The sequence below is a fragment of the Rhea americana genome, unplaced genomic scaffold (assembly GCF_003343005.1).
Source record: "Rhea americana isolate MKP2758 unplaced genomic scaffold, rheAme1 scaffold_235, whole genome shotgun sequence".
NCBI classification, from domain to species: Eukaryota; Metazoa; Chordata; class Aves; order Rheiformes; family Rheidae; genus Rhea; species Rhea americana.
This window is the reverse complement of record NW_028186352.1, coordinates 1,227,228-1,244,931: the sequence shown is the minus strand read 5'-3', so window position 1 is coordinate 1,244,931 and position 17,704 is coordinate 1,227,228. Positions and strand designations below refer to the sequence as shown.

Genomic DNA, 17,704 nt, shown 5'->3' with positions numbered 1-17,704 from the left:
AAAAAAAAAACACTTCAGTTGCTGATGTATCTGCTTACTAGTGACACACTATTAAGATTTACTTCTAAGATAAAACTTCTAAGATTTAACTAGTCATGAAGGTTTCAGACTGTCTCCTGAAGTTTTAGGTTAAAATTCTAGGAGTACTTTTTGTATTACCTTTCATCCTCCCCAGAAAAATCTATTCAGTTTTACAAACRTGAACACTCATTTCACATAGGTGAGGTAGATAAGAAGTGCTTTCCACATTTTGCAGATGGGGAGATCTGAGCAATTAACTGACTTGTCAGAAGTCATGCGGCAAGTCAGTGGCAGAGCCAAGAATGGAACCTGAACTATTTCCAGTCCTGTGCTCTAACCACTGCGCAGCATCCCTCCCTTAGGTAATTTTCTGACATGATGATTTTGTATTTGGTGTATATGGTGACTTTTTAAGGGTGTCAAACTGGGTACGTATAGACTTGCAATGGAATGTAAGCCTACAATGAGTTACTATTTAATAATTTTATGTAGCAAGCCTTAGGAGTGTAATAGCAGGATGTACTGTTAGAAGGGCATTATATTTGGGTTGCTTCCTTTAGATTTCTGCTTCAAAAAACCTTAGTGCTCAAGAGTTTAGACTCCCAGAGAATGTGTTGAGTTATATAGTTGCCTATTTTTGATTTACTTTTATTTCCCAAACTGTAAGAGTTGCGGAGAAAAATGCTTTGTCATTCTCCTGGATAAAATGCTTCTAATTGGATAAGTTAAAGGTAGGAGTTTGCAAAATTCAAATGACTGTTTTAAACACACCTGAATCATTAATGGCTCATTATAACCTGAAGGTGCTGAGCGATTCCCGCTGATGTACAGATGATATGCATTTTCAAGGATAAGCTTTGACTTTAGAAAAATTGAGGGATTGCTGGTAGGAGAGACAGTATTTTCTTAATCTGTGTATGCAAGGATATAAATTACCCAAGCCCAATTCATTTTTAAATTTTCTTTGTCATGAGCTTGGGAAATTTGAGACCCAGACAAAATTAAACATGTTAGCTAGAACCAGTATGTCAGGAGACATACTCTTCTCTGTGGAGAATCTGAAAATGCTTTAGAATATCATGATGCTCGTGTAAGTTATGCTCTTAGAGTTGTAGTGCACGGTGCTGCTAGCCAAAATTAGAAATTCCATATCCAGCTTTGAGATCAGAGTATCTTGTAATTTTCCTGTGGAGTGTATATGTAAAGTAATTCCAGTGGATAGTAGTTTCAAACAAATACAGTAAAACTTTCTTTTTTTTTTTTTTTCATATTATTTTATCAGAGTTGTTTATTTGGATTGTTTGAAGACCATGTCTTCTGTATTTGRATTAGTATATCTGCCAGTTACCAACTTGTACCTAAACTTCCAAACAAAAACAAATAGATCCACTTAGAAATAATCACAGCTTGAGTTATCTGTTTTTGGATTTTGTCTGTTATAAGGAAAATCAGAAGAATGTGAAGCAGCAACCAAAACAACAAGGACTGCTTGAAGGATAAACTGACTTTTGTCAGAGCTGGTTGTTCTATAGCTTCTAAAATAGCATTCATAGCAAAAAAAAAAAAAGTTAAAAGCAATACCTATAAGCAAGGAGTCAATGGCAGATGTTTGGCATGTCCACAAGTGCAGTAGGGGCAGTAATACTAGCCTTTAAACCATACCTAAAGCAATACCTGGTATGGTACTGCCCTTGTGTAGTGCAGTACAGTATTAGCATATGGTGCTTATCCTTTGCTCAACGTTGGCCGTCTTCATGCTGCCAGCTGAATGACTTACAAGCTACTTCAGTTATTCTTGAGATGTAGCCAAACAATCTGGGTCTAAAGTCAGCACTTCATTGTGTAAGGTAACTTGAGCTTACAGAAAATCAAAGTAGATACAAGCCTGYAAAGAAAACCGCGTTTATGGCTTCAAGATTTCATTTTCTTTAGGGCTTAYAGGTGACTGAAGGCTACCTCTTATCAGGTTGCGTGAGATTTCCAGCTGAGAACCAAGAGGTTAGATTTTGGCAGGGAAATATAACTTGCAGCTTGAARCTGCTAACTACATCATGGTAGTATTTGCAAGAGCTGTGGATGAAATCGCTAAACTGCCTAGCAAAGTGGGCGGTGGGGGGGWGGAGAAGGGGGAACCAAAATACTTTAAGGAATCTCTCATACAGCTGTTACTCAAACAATCCTGTATAGTGGCATTTCCCAGAATAGTAAGTTGCAGTTCTTGCACTGTGTTAATGCAAAGTCATGTAGGGGGCTGTATGTAATTCTTGCTAATCTCATTAGGGAGTTTTTGTTTAGGATTAGGATTCATGTGCAACAAAGCCAGGCAGCTAAACCACACTGCTTTTTCTCAGTTAAGTGATTCTGGCTRCCTCTCCTATCTTACTTATTTACTGGATCTTGAGAGTATAAGACTATTGTAGCTYGGCAATGATATTCATCCCCAAGAAAACTTGGAACTCTCCTCTATACCTCTGGAAGTCTTTCACATCAGTCTGTGTTTTCTTCCTTCCCCTGTACTGTCTGAGAGCCTTTGATAAGGAGCGTTGGATTACTCATTAACTGTTGTCCCTTGGGAAGGAGAGACTCTTTACTCGCAGCTAATGGCGTTCCTATAACAATTTTGTTGCTGCTGATGCTACAAGTAGGAATGTCTTTTTGTCATGATACCTCAGTGTATTCTTAGTTATAGAAAACTTCATAGTGTTTAATGAAATACAGTAAAAAAAATCCATAAACACAGTTCTGAGATTAGTGGAAGGAAATGTACAGATTAACAGCTCAATTTTATATTTATTTTATATGTTAACATGTTATTTTAATAATTCTGTTATTTCTATTAAATAATCTTTAAAATATGAGATAGAGATATTTATTTTTAGATATCTGTAGCATGATGTTGCCTAGAAGGCTCATTTAGCATTTGGTATCCTGTTACGCTAGGAGATGCTCACTGATGCAGAGAATTTGTTTTGARTATCAGGGTACAAATGAGCAAAGCAAGAACTGATTTTGTCTACCAAGAGATAACATGTTCTTTTTCTTTATAAAATATACTGTGGAAAAAGCATGCCTTATAAGACMAAGATGATATTAATTTAAATAACTAGTTAAAACTCATAGTATTTTTCCTGAGCAGAGAATGGATAATTCTGGACAATTTTAAATTGAACTAGGTCATCCCAAATTTAGAGCTATCAAGAAAAAACTATACTTCCTACACTCTCTAAAACTCTTCTTACTCCTCTAGATCTGAGAAGCAACATGTAACTAAATCAATCTCCCTTTTCTTCTTTCTCTTGCTGTCTGGAATTGAACAGATCCTTTTTCTGCTACTGTTGATAGTGTTGATGATGCCATTCCAAACCTAAATCCTTTCCTTACAAAAACTAACGATGCTGCTCATCTGTCTGTGTCTTCTGATGTATCCACTTTCACCAGTAGGACACCCACACATGAAATGTTTGTTGGTAAAGTACCATTTTAAACTGATTTCTTATTTTCTTTTTTTTTTTTTTTAAGTTATATGAGTTTCTAAAGTATAATTTTGGGACTTCTCAGAAACTAGAACCTAGTCATTTGGGACTAGTTTTGTTCTATTTTAGAACTTGATTTAGTAATTGTGCCATAAATGTAGTATTAAAATTCTTGCTTGAGTACCTAGCTGGTGTTCTTGCTATACATATTCTTGGGACATGTAAAGAAACTTAAAGTTACAGTAGAGGTTTTTACACAGTGAAAGTCTCTTGTGTTTGAAGGAGAAAGAGGAAAGAAAATGCTGCCTTCAATATTCCTTGGGTTATAAAATTCTCTTTAGACATAGGAGCTTAGTCCACCTTTTTTGGTAGATTTTTTTTTCTTTTTTTTTTCCCTGTGATAGCAACAAAAACTAATCAAAAGCCATACTTCTTTTTTCTGGTATATGGTCTACTCAAACTCTTCACCTAATAGGTAATCACCTAAAGACTCACCTTTTTAAAAATGTTAAACTGGGTTTTGGGGTGTTTCAGCATGGCTGTAATTGTAGATCCATCTAAAATCTCTGTTGGTGAGAGTACACAGTAACTGGATTACTTTTCAGTATGAAGAGCTGCTGGCTTTCTTAGAGTAAATACCGGATTAATTACATAAACAGACCTGGGAAGTGAGGTTGGATTTGAAGACAGTCTTGTCTTGCTGCACCAAAACGGTTTTCGTTTTGCAGTTTGAACCTTGTTAGAATTGCTGTCAGAAGACTCCAGGCTCCCGTAAGACAGAACTTGGGTTCRTGCCACCTAAATTTTGTCACCCTGGCTGGCTAGTTTCCTTGCTCATCTTTGCTTAGTGGAGAAAGAGACGAGAGCCTTCAGCGCATGAGAAATCCATGCTGGGTGCTTCTCTCCTGAATTCACAGGGAACATTAGCTGGTTGAGGCAGTAACTTAAAAATGCTTTAAGCTGGTACTACTACATAATAATCCTGTCCATGCTTCTATTATCTTTCCCATGCTTGCAGTAAAAGTTGTATGGCTGCATGCAAACATGGAATAATAATTTTGGATGCAAGAGTGTTTTGTGCTTTTTGGGTTTTTTTTAGGGTGGGTGAGTGGGGTTTTTGGGTAGTGGAGGACAGGTTTGGTGGGACAGAGAGGAAGGTTGGCAGGGTTATTCAGTCAGTTCGTTCGGTAGTTGCACAAAAAGCTGTGGCTGGCAAGGGCTCTGAACAAGCATCCAGGTGGGGTTTGTGAAGCCCACAGCTTTGCACAGTGTTCTTCAGACTACAGCCTCAAAGTGACTGGARGTGGATGGCCTGAATAAAAGTGGATGGCCTTCCAAAGTCTCATTTTTCAGGCTACATAACAAGTTACTGTGATTTTTTTACTGACAGACTGATCTGTGAAATGTTAGTGCAGTTTCAATTTCTAGCCCCCCAAAAGTGCTATGGTAATGCGAATATGGATTTAAAATAATTCTTTCTGGTTCTTTAGATCATTACAATCCATTTACTGAACTAAATCCCTTTGTGGCAACCAAATATGAATCCACTCTTGGGCTGTATCGTTATACTTCAGGTATAAGAAAAATGCCTTGAAGCTTTTACACTTGTCTCCCTGGTGTAAAACATGGCATTTGCTTTGGAAAAAAAAAATTATCCTATTATAGCTGTAATTTTGAAACCATACTTTTTCCCTTCTGTGTTAGATGATGTGAACTTGTTTCTTACTGTGTGTCTGATGCATTAATTTAGTTCTTTTGCTTCCATGTCATTTGAGTATATGTGGTTTTTATAGACTGACTTTAAGGTGAAATTAATTTTTTTTTTTTTTTTGAATAGCAAATAAACAGTATATCTTGGTTCTCTTTCTGTAACTCTCCCTCTTCTCCTTTCCTGGCTTTCTCTCTTGTGTGATATGCCTTGTCAGATTCTTTTTGTGGTCCTCAAGCTTACCCTAATGCTTCTCATTTCTGCAATGAGCCTTCTTCTGTAGCTGGTCTATTTGGAGGTAGGTAATGGGATACAGTCTTACCACAAACACAGATGTTTGAATGTGTTGTGTACCTAGAGCTAGTAGATGTACTTGTTAGCTACAGAAGTACGTTTGTCACGTTGGCTCTAATTTTGATTCATGTAATGCTGTTTCTGTGAGGTGTGTTACAAATGGTGTATTTTTTTTTTCCACTATGTACTAAACTAATGCTTATGTAGCCTAAATGTAAAACAAGTATCTTCATTTTGAGGTCTCATCTAGTTTACATACTATTCATACCAAATGAAGGACTTTCATGTTACAAATATCTTCTCACCTTACTCTGCCTTAAGATAATGTTTTGGATGTTSTCACTGCTTTTGGCATTTTTGTTGATACATTGCATCTCTCCTGTTCTGTTGCAAAGCTTTGTATTTAGTGCACTGTTTAAAGATGTCAGCTGCATTAACTTAGAGGTTATTTGTGCAGCTTGGTAAAGTCTGTGCAGTAATCCAGTACGATGCTGATTCAGGGATACCATGTTGATGTTTGTTAGGTGGCCTTGGCAGGTAACACTCCCTGTTCAATCTGGTTTAGATGGCTTATTAACTTTACTGCTATGCAAGGTTTAGGAATATCCTGTGTGATTTGTGCAGGAGTTGATGCTTAAGGGCATCGTTTTGGTTTAGCTAGCTTTTATTCAAAGACACTAACTTAATGAAGTGATTGAATACTGTGATTCTTTAGTTTGCATGTCCAAAAATTAGAATGATTGCTACCTGTTGATCCTGTTATTTTGTTCTCTCAGTAGAACTCCCTTTAAAAATACTGACTTCAGGGCTAAAAATAGTGCTTTTATTTTGCACCTTGTGAAATACTCATGTTAGACAACATGCTCTGGATTGGTGGTAGATAGTGAGGAGGAGGATTTGTTCTCTTCACATGACTGACTCATTTGAGTCCCATGTATTGCTTTGTCCTCTGGCTTATCTTACCTAGTTATCTCCATACAGCTTGAACATCCTAAAATATGAGAGCAGAGTATTAGTTTGTGGTAGTTAAGTCTTCAGTTTTCTGAAGAAAGATGTGAGCTATTGTAAGTCAAGAATTTCTGTTTATACAGATGTGATTTTTCTAAGGAATTCTCTGCAGTTCATAGTCTCTGAGATGGTTTGCTGCAACTTTATAGTATACTTGCTATAAAGGTACTCATTTGTTTATCCTCTATCTTTTCTCACATTACTACTTCCTTTATCTTGCTATGCATTGTTCTATGACTTATATTTAATAAAAGGTAAATTGTTCAAGTGCTTAGAGGTGGTTGCCTTCAAGCTGAGTTGCATGTTTCTTTGAGACAAATAGTATTGGAAGGAGCAGGTAATCCAAATTTGGTGGTTCTGTGAAGTTCATATTCAAGAAAGCATCCTATACTTACTAATTTTTAGGTGAAATGCAGTTTATTGCATGAAAATGGTAAGGCTGAAATGAGATGCTGTCACAGCAAGCTAAAATAAACACCAAAGATATTCTTTGGCTGTTTCTGCCCACTGAAATATTTTACTGTTGAAGTAATTGTGATCCTTTTTATTTCTTTGTACCATCAGTGTGTGTTAGAAACTAGAAAAGCTGCGTTTCAGATTGCATTGTGTTTTTTGATGCTTTCCATATGAAGGAATAGCTACAACTGAAAGTGTCTAACTATCAAGGTGTTTTACATGTTCTATGCAGGTATGCATAGACTTGTGTGCATGTGTATATATAAAAATCAAAAAATGAGATTTTTAGAAACAAATAGTGTTCATTTTCATATTGCTGTACCACCAGCTTTTGGTGTGGTATTAGTGTAAAGCAGCTAGTGCTTTGCTGTACAGTGTTTTCAGAGTATTGGAGGAAGAGAGATGTGTAGTATTTGGAGAATACTTGACCAGCAGATTACATCTGTTTTACAGATGCACAGAAGGAGACGAATTGAGTAAGTTTTGGCAAGAATGGGAGGTAAAACTTCCACTATCTTGCCATATTACTAAAAACTTCATTGCTAAACATGGTCTTCTGCAAAATGTGGGTCCAAAAAGCCTAGTTATAAAATTAATTGTGATTGATTTAAATTAATAATTTAAACTAATATAATGGTATTAGCAGTATATAATGGAAGTCATGACTAGTTGTTACGTATTAGTGAGGCATCTTGCCATAGTGTGGATCTTGCTCCGGATGTATCTAAGAAGGAGAGCTGTTCCTCTAATATAAGAGAGGGCAGGAATAATCTTCAGGCAGGTAGTTTTGAAAAAGATTGTAAACTCAGTGTGCTTCTTTTTCTACAGAGGCAAAGTGATTATTTTTCTAATAGATTTATTGTGAGTAGGTGGAGAAAGAATGAGGATTATATGAACAGCTAGACTAGAGACTTAGCAATGGAAGGGGAAGGGAGAGGGGGAGAGAGCCTTTTGTAGTTCATCTGTCCTGTTTCTTCAAACAAAAACTTTCTTTGGAGGAATAATTTTGAATGAACTGCTTCCAGCTCTTTCCCTACATGCCTTTACATGTCAGGGAGTAGTCTGGGCCTTTGAGGTATTTCTAAACTTTCTGCAGTACTTCAATTGCATCTTTTTTGATTTGTCTTGCATAAAGAAGGTGGATTTATGGTAAATGTTGTATAAAAAACAATTAACCTTTTATCTTTTTTTCCCCGCCAGGGTTCACTCCTTCTCCTGTTGCTCAACCACAGCCATCAGCTGGCCTTAATGTTGACTTTGAGTCTGTATTTGGAAACAAGTCTTCTAATGTGGTTCTAGATTCTGGTGGTAAGATATTCAAATAGATGACATATGTCCTTTCTCTTATTCTTGAGGTATAAAGCTTTTTGTATTAATTTGTATTTACTCATACTGCTGTGACCATGTTCGAACTGAGGAAAGGAAAGCTGACATAAAAGGTCAATAGCAGCATTCCTCATCCATATTTTTTTACTTGATAATCAAATAACATTTCCTTACTGACTGCTCCTACATGAATTGTGCTGAAAAGTTTACGTTGATATCCTTCACTTAAATCTTTTATGTGTGTAAATCTTTATACAGTGAATAGCTTCTTTGTTTATATGTGCTGTCAACTGAAATTATTTGTAAAATGTGATCATAAGAGGTAGTTAAAGCTGCTTTTTAATTTTCTACAGCTGTGCAACATTTACTATGCCTTATTTTTTGAGTGCCGAGATTATTTTCAGAAAATGGTCATGTAAGATAAATTGTGAAATTTACCCAGTTAATTAAAATAACAAACATATTGGGTACTCTTTTTGTCCTTTTGAACATCTGGAAAGTAGATGCTGTCTGGTCTTTTGATACTGTTTTTTGACATTGAACTCTGGGCAAACCAGACATCTGCAAAAAGAAAAGACATACATTCTGATAAGACTTAAGTTCTTTAGGTCTTTTTTTTTTTTTTTTTTTTTTTTTTNGTATTTTGATTGCTTTGTTGTAATGAATCTATTGCATATAAATCAGTTGAATGTATGTAGACTAGTTAAAATGAAATCTAAAAATAGCTATTCCTTTCTTCAGTAAATCTCTTTTATCCAGAGGCTTAATTGTTTTAATTCTCTTGTGTATTGTATCATTACTAGATTAAGTTTCATATTTTAACCTTTGTTCTGAGCTTGATTTCTCTTTAACTGAATGTGACATCATTCATGGGCTGCTTATGGTTTAAGTCATAAAATCATAGAATCAGTAAGGTTGGAAGGGACCTCTGGAGATCATCTAGTCCAGCCCCTCTGCACAGCAGGGAAACAAGTGACCCATACGGGGATTGAACCCATGACCTTGGCATTATTAGCACCATGCTCTAACCAACTGAGCTAAACCTAACTGGAATTATTTTGTTTGTCATTCAAAGGTTTTGATGAATTAGGTGGTCTCCTAAAACCAACAGTGGCCTCTCAAAACCAGAGTCTTCCAGTTGCCAAAGTACCACCTAACAAATTAGTGTCAGATGATCTGGATTCATCTTTAGCCAATCTTGTAGGCAGTAAGTATTAAACACTAACAGATAAATACTTAATTATTTTGAATGAATAGAATTTTAATAATATCTTTTTTACTTTGTCGCAGATTTGGGCATTGGAAATGGAACTACTAAAAAGTGAGTACTCTTAATCAAAGCTTGCAAATTTTGACTTTTTGATAGTAAAATTTTATGAAAGTATGGGTTCAGACCAATAAATGATAATCTTATGTTAACCTTCAAAGCACCTGATTGGAATAGTGTTTTCCTTTTTCAGATAAGATACAGTGAATTGTTGACCATTGTTTGAAAGTGACCCTAGGCTGAGTGGTGGTGACAGTGATAACAGACAAGGTGTCTTGACTCCTGGCTCCCATTCCCTTGAGGCTTTGTGTATATTTAGTAAAACAGTTCATCAAAATACTTCATTGTAGTTGTATGTAGTTGTAGTGCATCTTTTAAATAAGAGTACTTCTGTATGATCTGGGTGTGTTTAGAGCTGTATTAATGATTGTGGAATCACAGCCTCAGACTTGTAGTTGACCGCTAGAAAAATAAATTTCAAAGCAGAGCCTATTCAATAACAGCTGTCCCTGGGGAACTACTGCAGTGAACAATTGCTCTAGCAGGAAAGATGAGAATGTGATCAGCATATTTCAGGTCTATGAATACAGTCTGAGTCTACTTTGAAATCATTCAGAAATCTAGTATGTAGTTACTCCTGAATAGCTTACCTGTACCTAAGAAAAAACGAGCTAGGTTAACTAACTTGAGAAAGTTCTGGGGAACTTGATTGAGCTTAGATGAAACTGAAGTGGTCATGTTGGACAACTTAATTTAGCCAAAACAAGTCATCATAAGACACTTTTTTTTAATGCCTTTCTTAAATGAGCTTCTTCACTGACAAAGAATGATGTCATGTTTCCAAGAGGAAATGCTTAGTATTTATCTGAGGGAGATTTTAAAGCAAATCCAGTGTTTTCTAACAATTCTTAATTTTATTTGAAGTGATGTAAATTGGACTCAACCAGGTGAAAAGAAACTAACAGGTGGTTCCAACTGGCAACCCAAAATTGCACCTACCACTGCATGGAATGCACCAACATTGGTAAGCAAATATGCATTTTAAAATGCTGAGTTCTGTGATTTAAATATACAGACTGCTATGTAACAAGTTTGGAGACTATCTGTAGTTGCAGTAAAAAAGTGAAGACAAAATGAGTAAATGGTCAGTTTGAGATAAGTACTGCTTGGATTTGTTTTTCTCAGATGTGCAGTTAGAGTAAATAGTTTACAATGCAACATGTAAGTTCAGTGGAAACTTGAGAGTAGTACTTGAACATCTTATCTTAAGGTAAGATAGCTCCCTTTGTATTTCGCTAAACTGACATAAAACTGGAATTCTAGTGGTCTACTTTTCAGTGTAGATGAGTGGAAGTGTGAAAAGCATGTTCTTAACACATTGGGCTGTGTTAAACCTGTATTACATGACAAGAGTTAGCTTGCTCTGGGTAGAGAGAGGGGCAAGAGATTTATCCTGTGATACCAGTAGTGGTGTCTGTAGTGATGTGGGATAGCTTTCTTTAACTACTGCTTTCCAGCATTGATATGTGGACTTATTTTTAATACCTGTCAGTTTGGTCATCAACTGAACTTTTCCTGTTTTATATTACTTGTAACATGTCATATTGGTGAGGAGTTTTGTTGCATTTTTCCTGACACAATCTGTTCTTAATGTACCTGTTAAAAGGAAGGGTAAGCGTTTACTTGAGTAGTTTTCACAGTGCTGATGGAACATTTTCTATATGTGAATCCTACTCACACATTCACTGATTACCTGAAGAATGTACGTGTTTTGTACATTGACAGAACATGTAACAAAGTTCCCTGGGATCTGTTGCATCTGACTGCAAATGACTGAGGGAGGCTGAACTGGCAATTTAATATAATATTGCGGATTTGGAAAGAGAAAGCTATCTTTCCAGATCTGCTGCTGCTGCTTCCCTATAGAGTGGCCATTACTAGCTAAAATCTCTTATTTGGGGGGAARTGTTTGGGGACATCACTGAAATATGGGCAGATGTTGTAGAAACCATAATTTACTCACCTGCTTATTGACTGGTGGTTTGAATTTACTTGTGTGCTTGATCTGTTCAATAATTTGTCTTATAAATACATCTTCTTGTGACAAGTCATTACCTCTAACAGCTTTTATTGTTTAGAGATACTGTTGAGGCTTTTCTCTTCCTGCAAAACCTTTTTTTTATTCAAAACTCTTGAAATAAAAGTAATTAGGAAGAAAAAAATAAAAACTTTGTTTTGCTCTGCTGGTCTATTTATTGTGGAGCTGTTGCTGCTTCCTACATATGCTTTTGAAAACAAGGCTTTCTTGTCTTTGGAAAAAAAAGGCATATACCAAATAAATGGACTATGCAAAACAATTTCAGACCTGTTAACCCTGACAGTATCGCAAAATGTGTGTTGCTTCAGTAAATGAATTGCAAAAATATGTTGGGGTAGACATTTAATGTATTTGTGAACTAAAATGCTATCTGTGTATATTCTGTTGTGTAAGTATTTGCTTCTAATCCAGTGTTATTGCATTATGTAATTGTTTTCCCTGGGAAATACAGAATGGCATGCATTTTCCACAATACGTAAGTGAAACAACCCACAGCCTTTTTGCAATCAACTGGCATGCTGATATTAACCACTGCTGTAGCAGAATCTCATAACCTTCTTGCTATTTACACATTTCTCATTTTAAAAATCTTTGGTGTGCCGAAAATTTGAGCTTTTCCTAGCATATATGATCTTCATAGGTGTTCTGCAGGCTCTTGACTCGAATGATGGCATGGGAAATACCAAAATTATTTTTCCTTGCTTTAAACTGTACCATTTGCTGGCAGATAGCTGGGATGTGTGTCTGTGCTGCCTTTAATGCACTTGGTGAATTTTGAATGGAGATAAGATGTTTGTGTTTGAATAACTGCATGAAATCTCACAGGCTTCTGTTATTCTTGGCACTTGATCCACATTTGTGGTAGATCTTGAATTTCTTTTTTAGTGGGGAGAGACCAATATATCGTTTGTACTCATCTAAAATAAGTAAATCCATGCTGACAGTTTACAAATGACAAGCAATAAATAACTTGGGCTTGCTATCTGAGGAATTTAGTCCTTCACATCAAGAGGTTTTTTTCATTGTGACAACAGTGATATTGGTCTTTCCCTGTATTCTGTTTTCATTTCAGGGTATCTCTGTAAATAAAGGACGGTAGGTCCATACTCAAGTGTTCAAAAAGTTTTAGTCAGTATGTTTTGTATGTAGGTGTGGGTACCTGAAGAAACATTAAAAAAAAATAAGAAATGCTTAGATAGTAAACAGTCTAGATGATACTTGATCAAAAAATTATCTATTTTAATAGCAATTAATGTTGGCAATATTGCCTGCCCTCTGTGAAAAGGCAGCTGATACATTAGAACTGAATTCAGAAGCAGCTTTGCTAATGATCTATTCTTGAAGTTTATCTGCTTCATTGATCTAATATTATGAATATTCTGTTGATTCCCTGTTTGTATCTTTCCCTGTACCACAAAGCTGCGTATTCCAAAAGATATCTTTGCTTGTCCTTTTATGAACTGTATTCTCAACAGCAAAGAATGTGGAAGTTAGTCTCATCTTTAAAAATAAGTAACACGAAGTGGAGTGTGGATAGACAGCAGCAAGTTACCTGAATACTTCACCAAATTACAGTCTAAGAGAACTTTTTTATCCTTGTAAAAGTGTATACTAATTTAGAAAGTGGAAGATAAGACTGAAAAACAAAGAATATGGCTATGATGTGAAGAAGAGTCTTTAATATATTTTTCTACAGCTTCTTTCTAAGAGTTATCAGCTGTTTTACATATACGTTGCTAAATTGTTTACAAAATGCAGGTTCAGATTTCTGTTGACAATTTTTTTTTTTTTTGCAACTTTCTAAAAGCTAACTTAGGTTGAGGTTAATAGAAACATACCTGCAAAATATTAAGAGGACTTTTAACCTATTTGAATTGAGTGTACTRACTGCTGTACTGGGTGGATGAGAAGGAATGTAAAGGAGCAGATTCACATGTTCAACCTAGATATAAACTGTTGCTGGAGCTGTGTCTCCTTTGACTTTAGTGAGTGATACCACCATAGCTTTAGAACTAATTATTTATCCTATCATCTAGATTTATTTGAGGTTGAACAAGAGACAAGTGAAGCGTGTTACCATTCCAACCGTTAGATGTTAGAGTTGCAGTTGTGCTGAAGCATGGTAGGAAAATCCCCATAGCATGTACCTACTGCCTAAAAAGGGAACTCCTSTAATACCTGCAAAAGCAATGGTAATTGGGCCTTTAAGTCTTTAAAATTTGATCTCTTAAGATGCTTTGTGCACCATTAGTTCTGATTTTGAAAGTTAAATGCGTATCTYCTGTGCTTCAAGACATACTTCCCATTCTTGAATCTTTTCTAAAGTATTTCTCTAGACGTATCATACTATGCCCTTAAACTAGATACTGAGAGAACTGTAGTTGTCAATTTAGATTAGTCAGCCAGAATCCTAACATAATAACAGTAAATCTATAATTTTACATTTGTCAAGATCTTCCAGAGGCTTTAGTTTAGGTATTGTACTTAATCTGAAATAATTTGGATGCATTTTAATACAAGACTTCAAATTCTATTAAGTGTAAATTCACTCTGCTATATTTGTAATTTAAGAATCAGCTGCAGCGCTTCATAAAAGCGGGGTGTTATCGGTATGCAGCTGACCCCTTCTTTCAGTTCATCACGGTTTCTTTTTGCACTAGGCACCACCTGTAATGGCATACCCTGCTACGACACCAACAGGAATGATGGGCTATGGGATGGTAAGTAGAACTTYCTGTGTATGATTTGAGTGCTTGGAGTATGGAGAACATCAAGTGTGCTGGCAGTCATTTCTCCAGACTATTTTGCTCAAGTCTGAATTTCGGCTCTATTGGTTTATTCCTCACTAAATTATTAAATCCTAGTTTTCTGCAGTAGTGTAGTCTGGTTTATATCTGAAATTCAAGTCTGCCTATTCTTTTCTCACCTAGTCTTTCATTAACTTCTTTCTTATTTAGACTGTATCTATTCTTCATGGGCTTTTTTGGTGTAGAAATAAGTGTACTATGTAAATACAGCTACATTTACAACAGGAATATTTTACCTGTGAAGTGAAACCATCCTTAGATACTTGCTCCTAATCCCAGCAMAACTTAACTTGTAATGATAAATGCCATGAAACTGCAAGTTTGTGACACTGTCGTGTAGTGGTGTCAGCTGAGAATTGCATCTCTTTCTGAACCACTGATACCAAAAGTTCTTTTACTTGGACCCAGCCTTGCTGTCTGTTGCTCTAAATAGCTGTTCAAAGTCTTGATGTTATTTTAAATATATATATTTCTGAAATAATGTGCTCTAACTCTTCCTTATTGATGTAGTGGTATTGATGTAGCAGAGCTGTGCTGGGTGAATAAAGGGGAAGAGAATTTTCTCAGAACAATTATTCTGTTAAATGGTTTGCAAATCTATATAATAAAGATAAGCTAAAAATGCTTCAATAATCAACTTAGGTTAATCATTTGTAGCTTGCATAGAAAGTGAACAACAGAAGCTCCTGAGGGTCTATTTGGAGTGTCTGTTGTTTTCTGCTACCCATCCATCAACTGCTGTGCTATGTTCTGTGCAAAGTCAAGGTGGTTATTTTAAACTACCTTCAGTGTTAATTCAAATTTAACCTGCACAACTTTGCACTGAAGACCTGAAGAGCACTTCCTCAGTTGTTTTGATTCAGCTGTGTATTGTGTTGTTTTCATAAGAAATTCTGTAATAAGACTGGGGAACCTAACATCTGTGTTTAAAAACTGATCCTGTGTATTTCCTAAAGCAGCTCTCACCATGAGATTTAAATTTAATATAAAATGGAAACTGGAATTGAGAGAAGCCATAGCACTGTGGCTCTTGAGTTTCTATTACTTGTGCAAAAGCTCACAACGTGAGCAGCAGGATGACATTGGCCCTTGAGGARCGACCTGCCAACACCAGTGGGCTTTAGAGCTCATCTAAAAACTGCCCTGGTTCGCACAAGCTTGATTCAAGGCACTTAACACTAGTGTTCTCTGATATTTTGATCCATCTTGCAGCCTTTGTGGATATATCTTTTTTTCCCCAAAGCAATAGTATGTACCATAGGGTTCTAGACTTGACCACCTCTAAACAGAGATATAGTAGCACACTTTTCTGTCAGTGAGGGCCTGCCTGGGCAGACCATCTGATGAGTACCGTTGCTGACTTGAGTATTGCCTGGCCATTGCTTCGTTGTGCTAACAGTTATTTTAACTTAATTTTTGTAGGATATTTTTGTCAGGGTCACTTTGAATGAGTTCACCATATGGCTATTGGAACAGCTGCTTGGCATGATAAAAGGAGTACTAGGATCTGACAAGGAAAACCTGTTTGGAATGGGGACCACTTTGCAGCGGTGCTGCTGAACATCAACCTAAGTCTGGGTGGAACGCCAAAAGCAGCAGCAGAGATGAGAGTTTAAGTGAAATTAAACCTTACTTCTAAGACCATGAATATGTGATAAACTCTTAATGCGGCACAGCCACAGTCTCAGTAGCACTTTAGCTTTATTGCATAATGAATTAACATTATTTTTACATATCATTTACTTACAGTACATGCATATCATTTCTAAGTTTTCTCAAGGTCTCAGTCAACTCTGCTTTGACACTCATAAAACTGTCATCTTGTGCTCTCAAAGACCCGGAAATGGAAGTGTTGTCAGACATCAGTTTGGGGCCACAAGGACCAGCACAAAGGCTTGTATCAAGGCGTTTTAGTGTTACAAATGTTCTTGGAGCAGGAGGAGGCAGCAGAAGGTTAAATGGACTYGGTCATTAATGTGAATATTCCTTAAAAAGGCTGTAATTTTCTATCTAGTAACTTTATTTGGAGAATACCTTAGGAATGTCTTATGGTTGCATATATCAAATATGAACAAGACTCTTCACYCATTTACCATTTCCTTCTTCCCCTTACTCTCCTTCAGCACTTGTGGTGTATTAATGCTATGTGTGATCTGATGTTTTGTTTTATTTTTATTTTTTAGCCATCACAGATGGGAGGCATACCAGTAATGACACAGCCAACTTTAATATACAGTCAGCCAGTCATGAGATCACCAAACCCTTTTGGCCCTGTACCAGGAGCACAGGTGTGTATACTTAATAACTAGAAACAAATCATACCTGGTCCAGATGTCTTCAAAAAAAAAAAAAGAAAGAAAAAAGAAAATTAGTATTTTTTTGTGTTGAAGAAATGTATTGGACAAGCCTGCTAGATTATGAAATGCTTAGTTCTTTGCTGCATGTTTCCAGGCTGGTGGCATAAAGTTTGTTCTATAAAAGCAAAAAGAAAGCTTCTTGAGACTCCCCCCACCCCAGTAGTATGATTCTGGGAGCATGATTGCCTTTCTCTGTGCTTTAGCAAAAGGATAATACTACACATACACTTGCCGTTTGCTGAAGAGAGTCTTCCCCAAAGTTCATGTTCTCTGCTGCTTTTCTTGTAAGACTGGCTTTATGTGAGATTATGTTATTGCAGCTTTTTCTGAATTGTATCTGGCACTAGTCCCCTAACCTGTCATAAACTAATACTTTTACAAATACAGAGTAATGAAATCTGGCACTTCTGTAAAGAAAAATCTTTGTGTAAGCTGTGTGTTTGTATTACAGCCTATTGCAGGGGTCAAATAGGACATACAACTTTTGTAAGTCTACAAATGTTATAGTTGGGTATGGAAAGATCATATCAAACTGGAAAACTCCAGCCTCACACCTGCATTGCTGCTACTGGCTGTTCCTCAGTCTTACACCACAATGATCTAGTTTTAAGCATTGTATTCTCAAAAGGACRTTATATTCCTCATTTTTGCAGAAGATCGAATTTACAGCCTGGTGAAGATACCAGTAGCTAAAGTGTGTTGTGTTAAATGATATGTTCCTTAAACTGCTCTTCTGCTTCTCATGATAAATTGCTTATAGATTCATAACTTACCTTCTAGAATAAGAGTGTGTTGAAGGGGCACTGTGATGTTTAGCTTTGAAACTTGATAAGATCCAGCCTTTTTGAATATTGACGTTTGAATTCATACTTTCTTGTCTTGCAAACTT

At 36.3% G+C, this 17,704-nt stretch overlaps 1 protein-coding gene across 4 annotated transcripts in view; it reads left to right on the top strand.

Moving 5' to 3' along the window:
- The window catches only part of PICALM (phosphatidylinositol binding clathrin assembly protein), a 70,727-nt gene that overhangs the window by 45,912 nt on the left and 7,111 nt on the right, over positions 1-17,704 (top strand). For 2 of the 4 annotated variants that reach the window (XM_085306250.1, XM_085306248.1), the window contains exons 13-19: positions 8,161-8,268; positions 9,362-9,493; positions 9,577-9,607; positions 10,478-10,577; positions 12,103-12,126; positions 14,312-14,371; positions 16,642-16,746. In XM_085306250.1, the coding sequence (XP_085162376.1) occupies positions 8,161-8,268; positions 9,362-9,493; positions 9,577-9,607; positions 10,478-10,577; positions 12,103-12,126; positions 14,312-14,371; positions 16,642-16,746 (560 nt within the window). Of the gene's footprint in view, positions 1-3,338; positions 3,489-8,160; positions 8,269-9,361; positions 9,494-9,576; positions 9,608-10,477; positions 10,578-12,102; positions 12,127-14,311; positions 14,372-16,641; positions 16,747-17,704 lie in introns of all 4 variants that reach the window. The other 2 variants (XM_085306251.1, XM_085306249.1) reach the window with 2 other exon arrangements.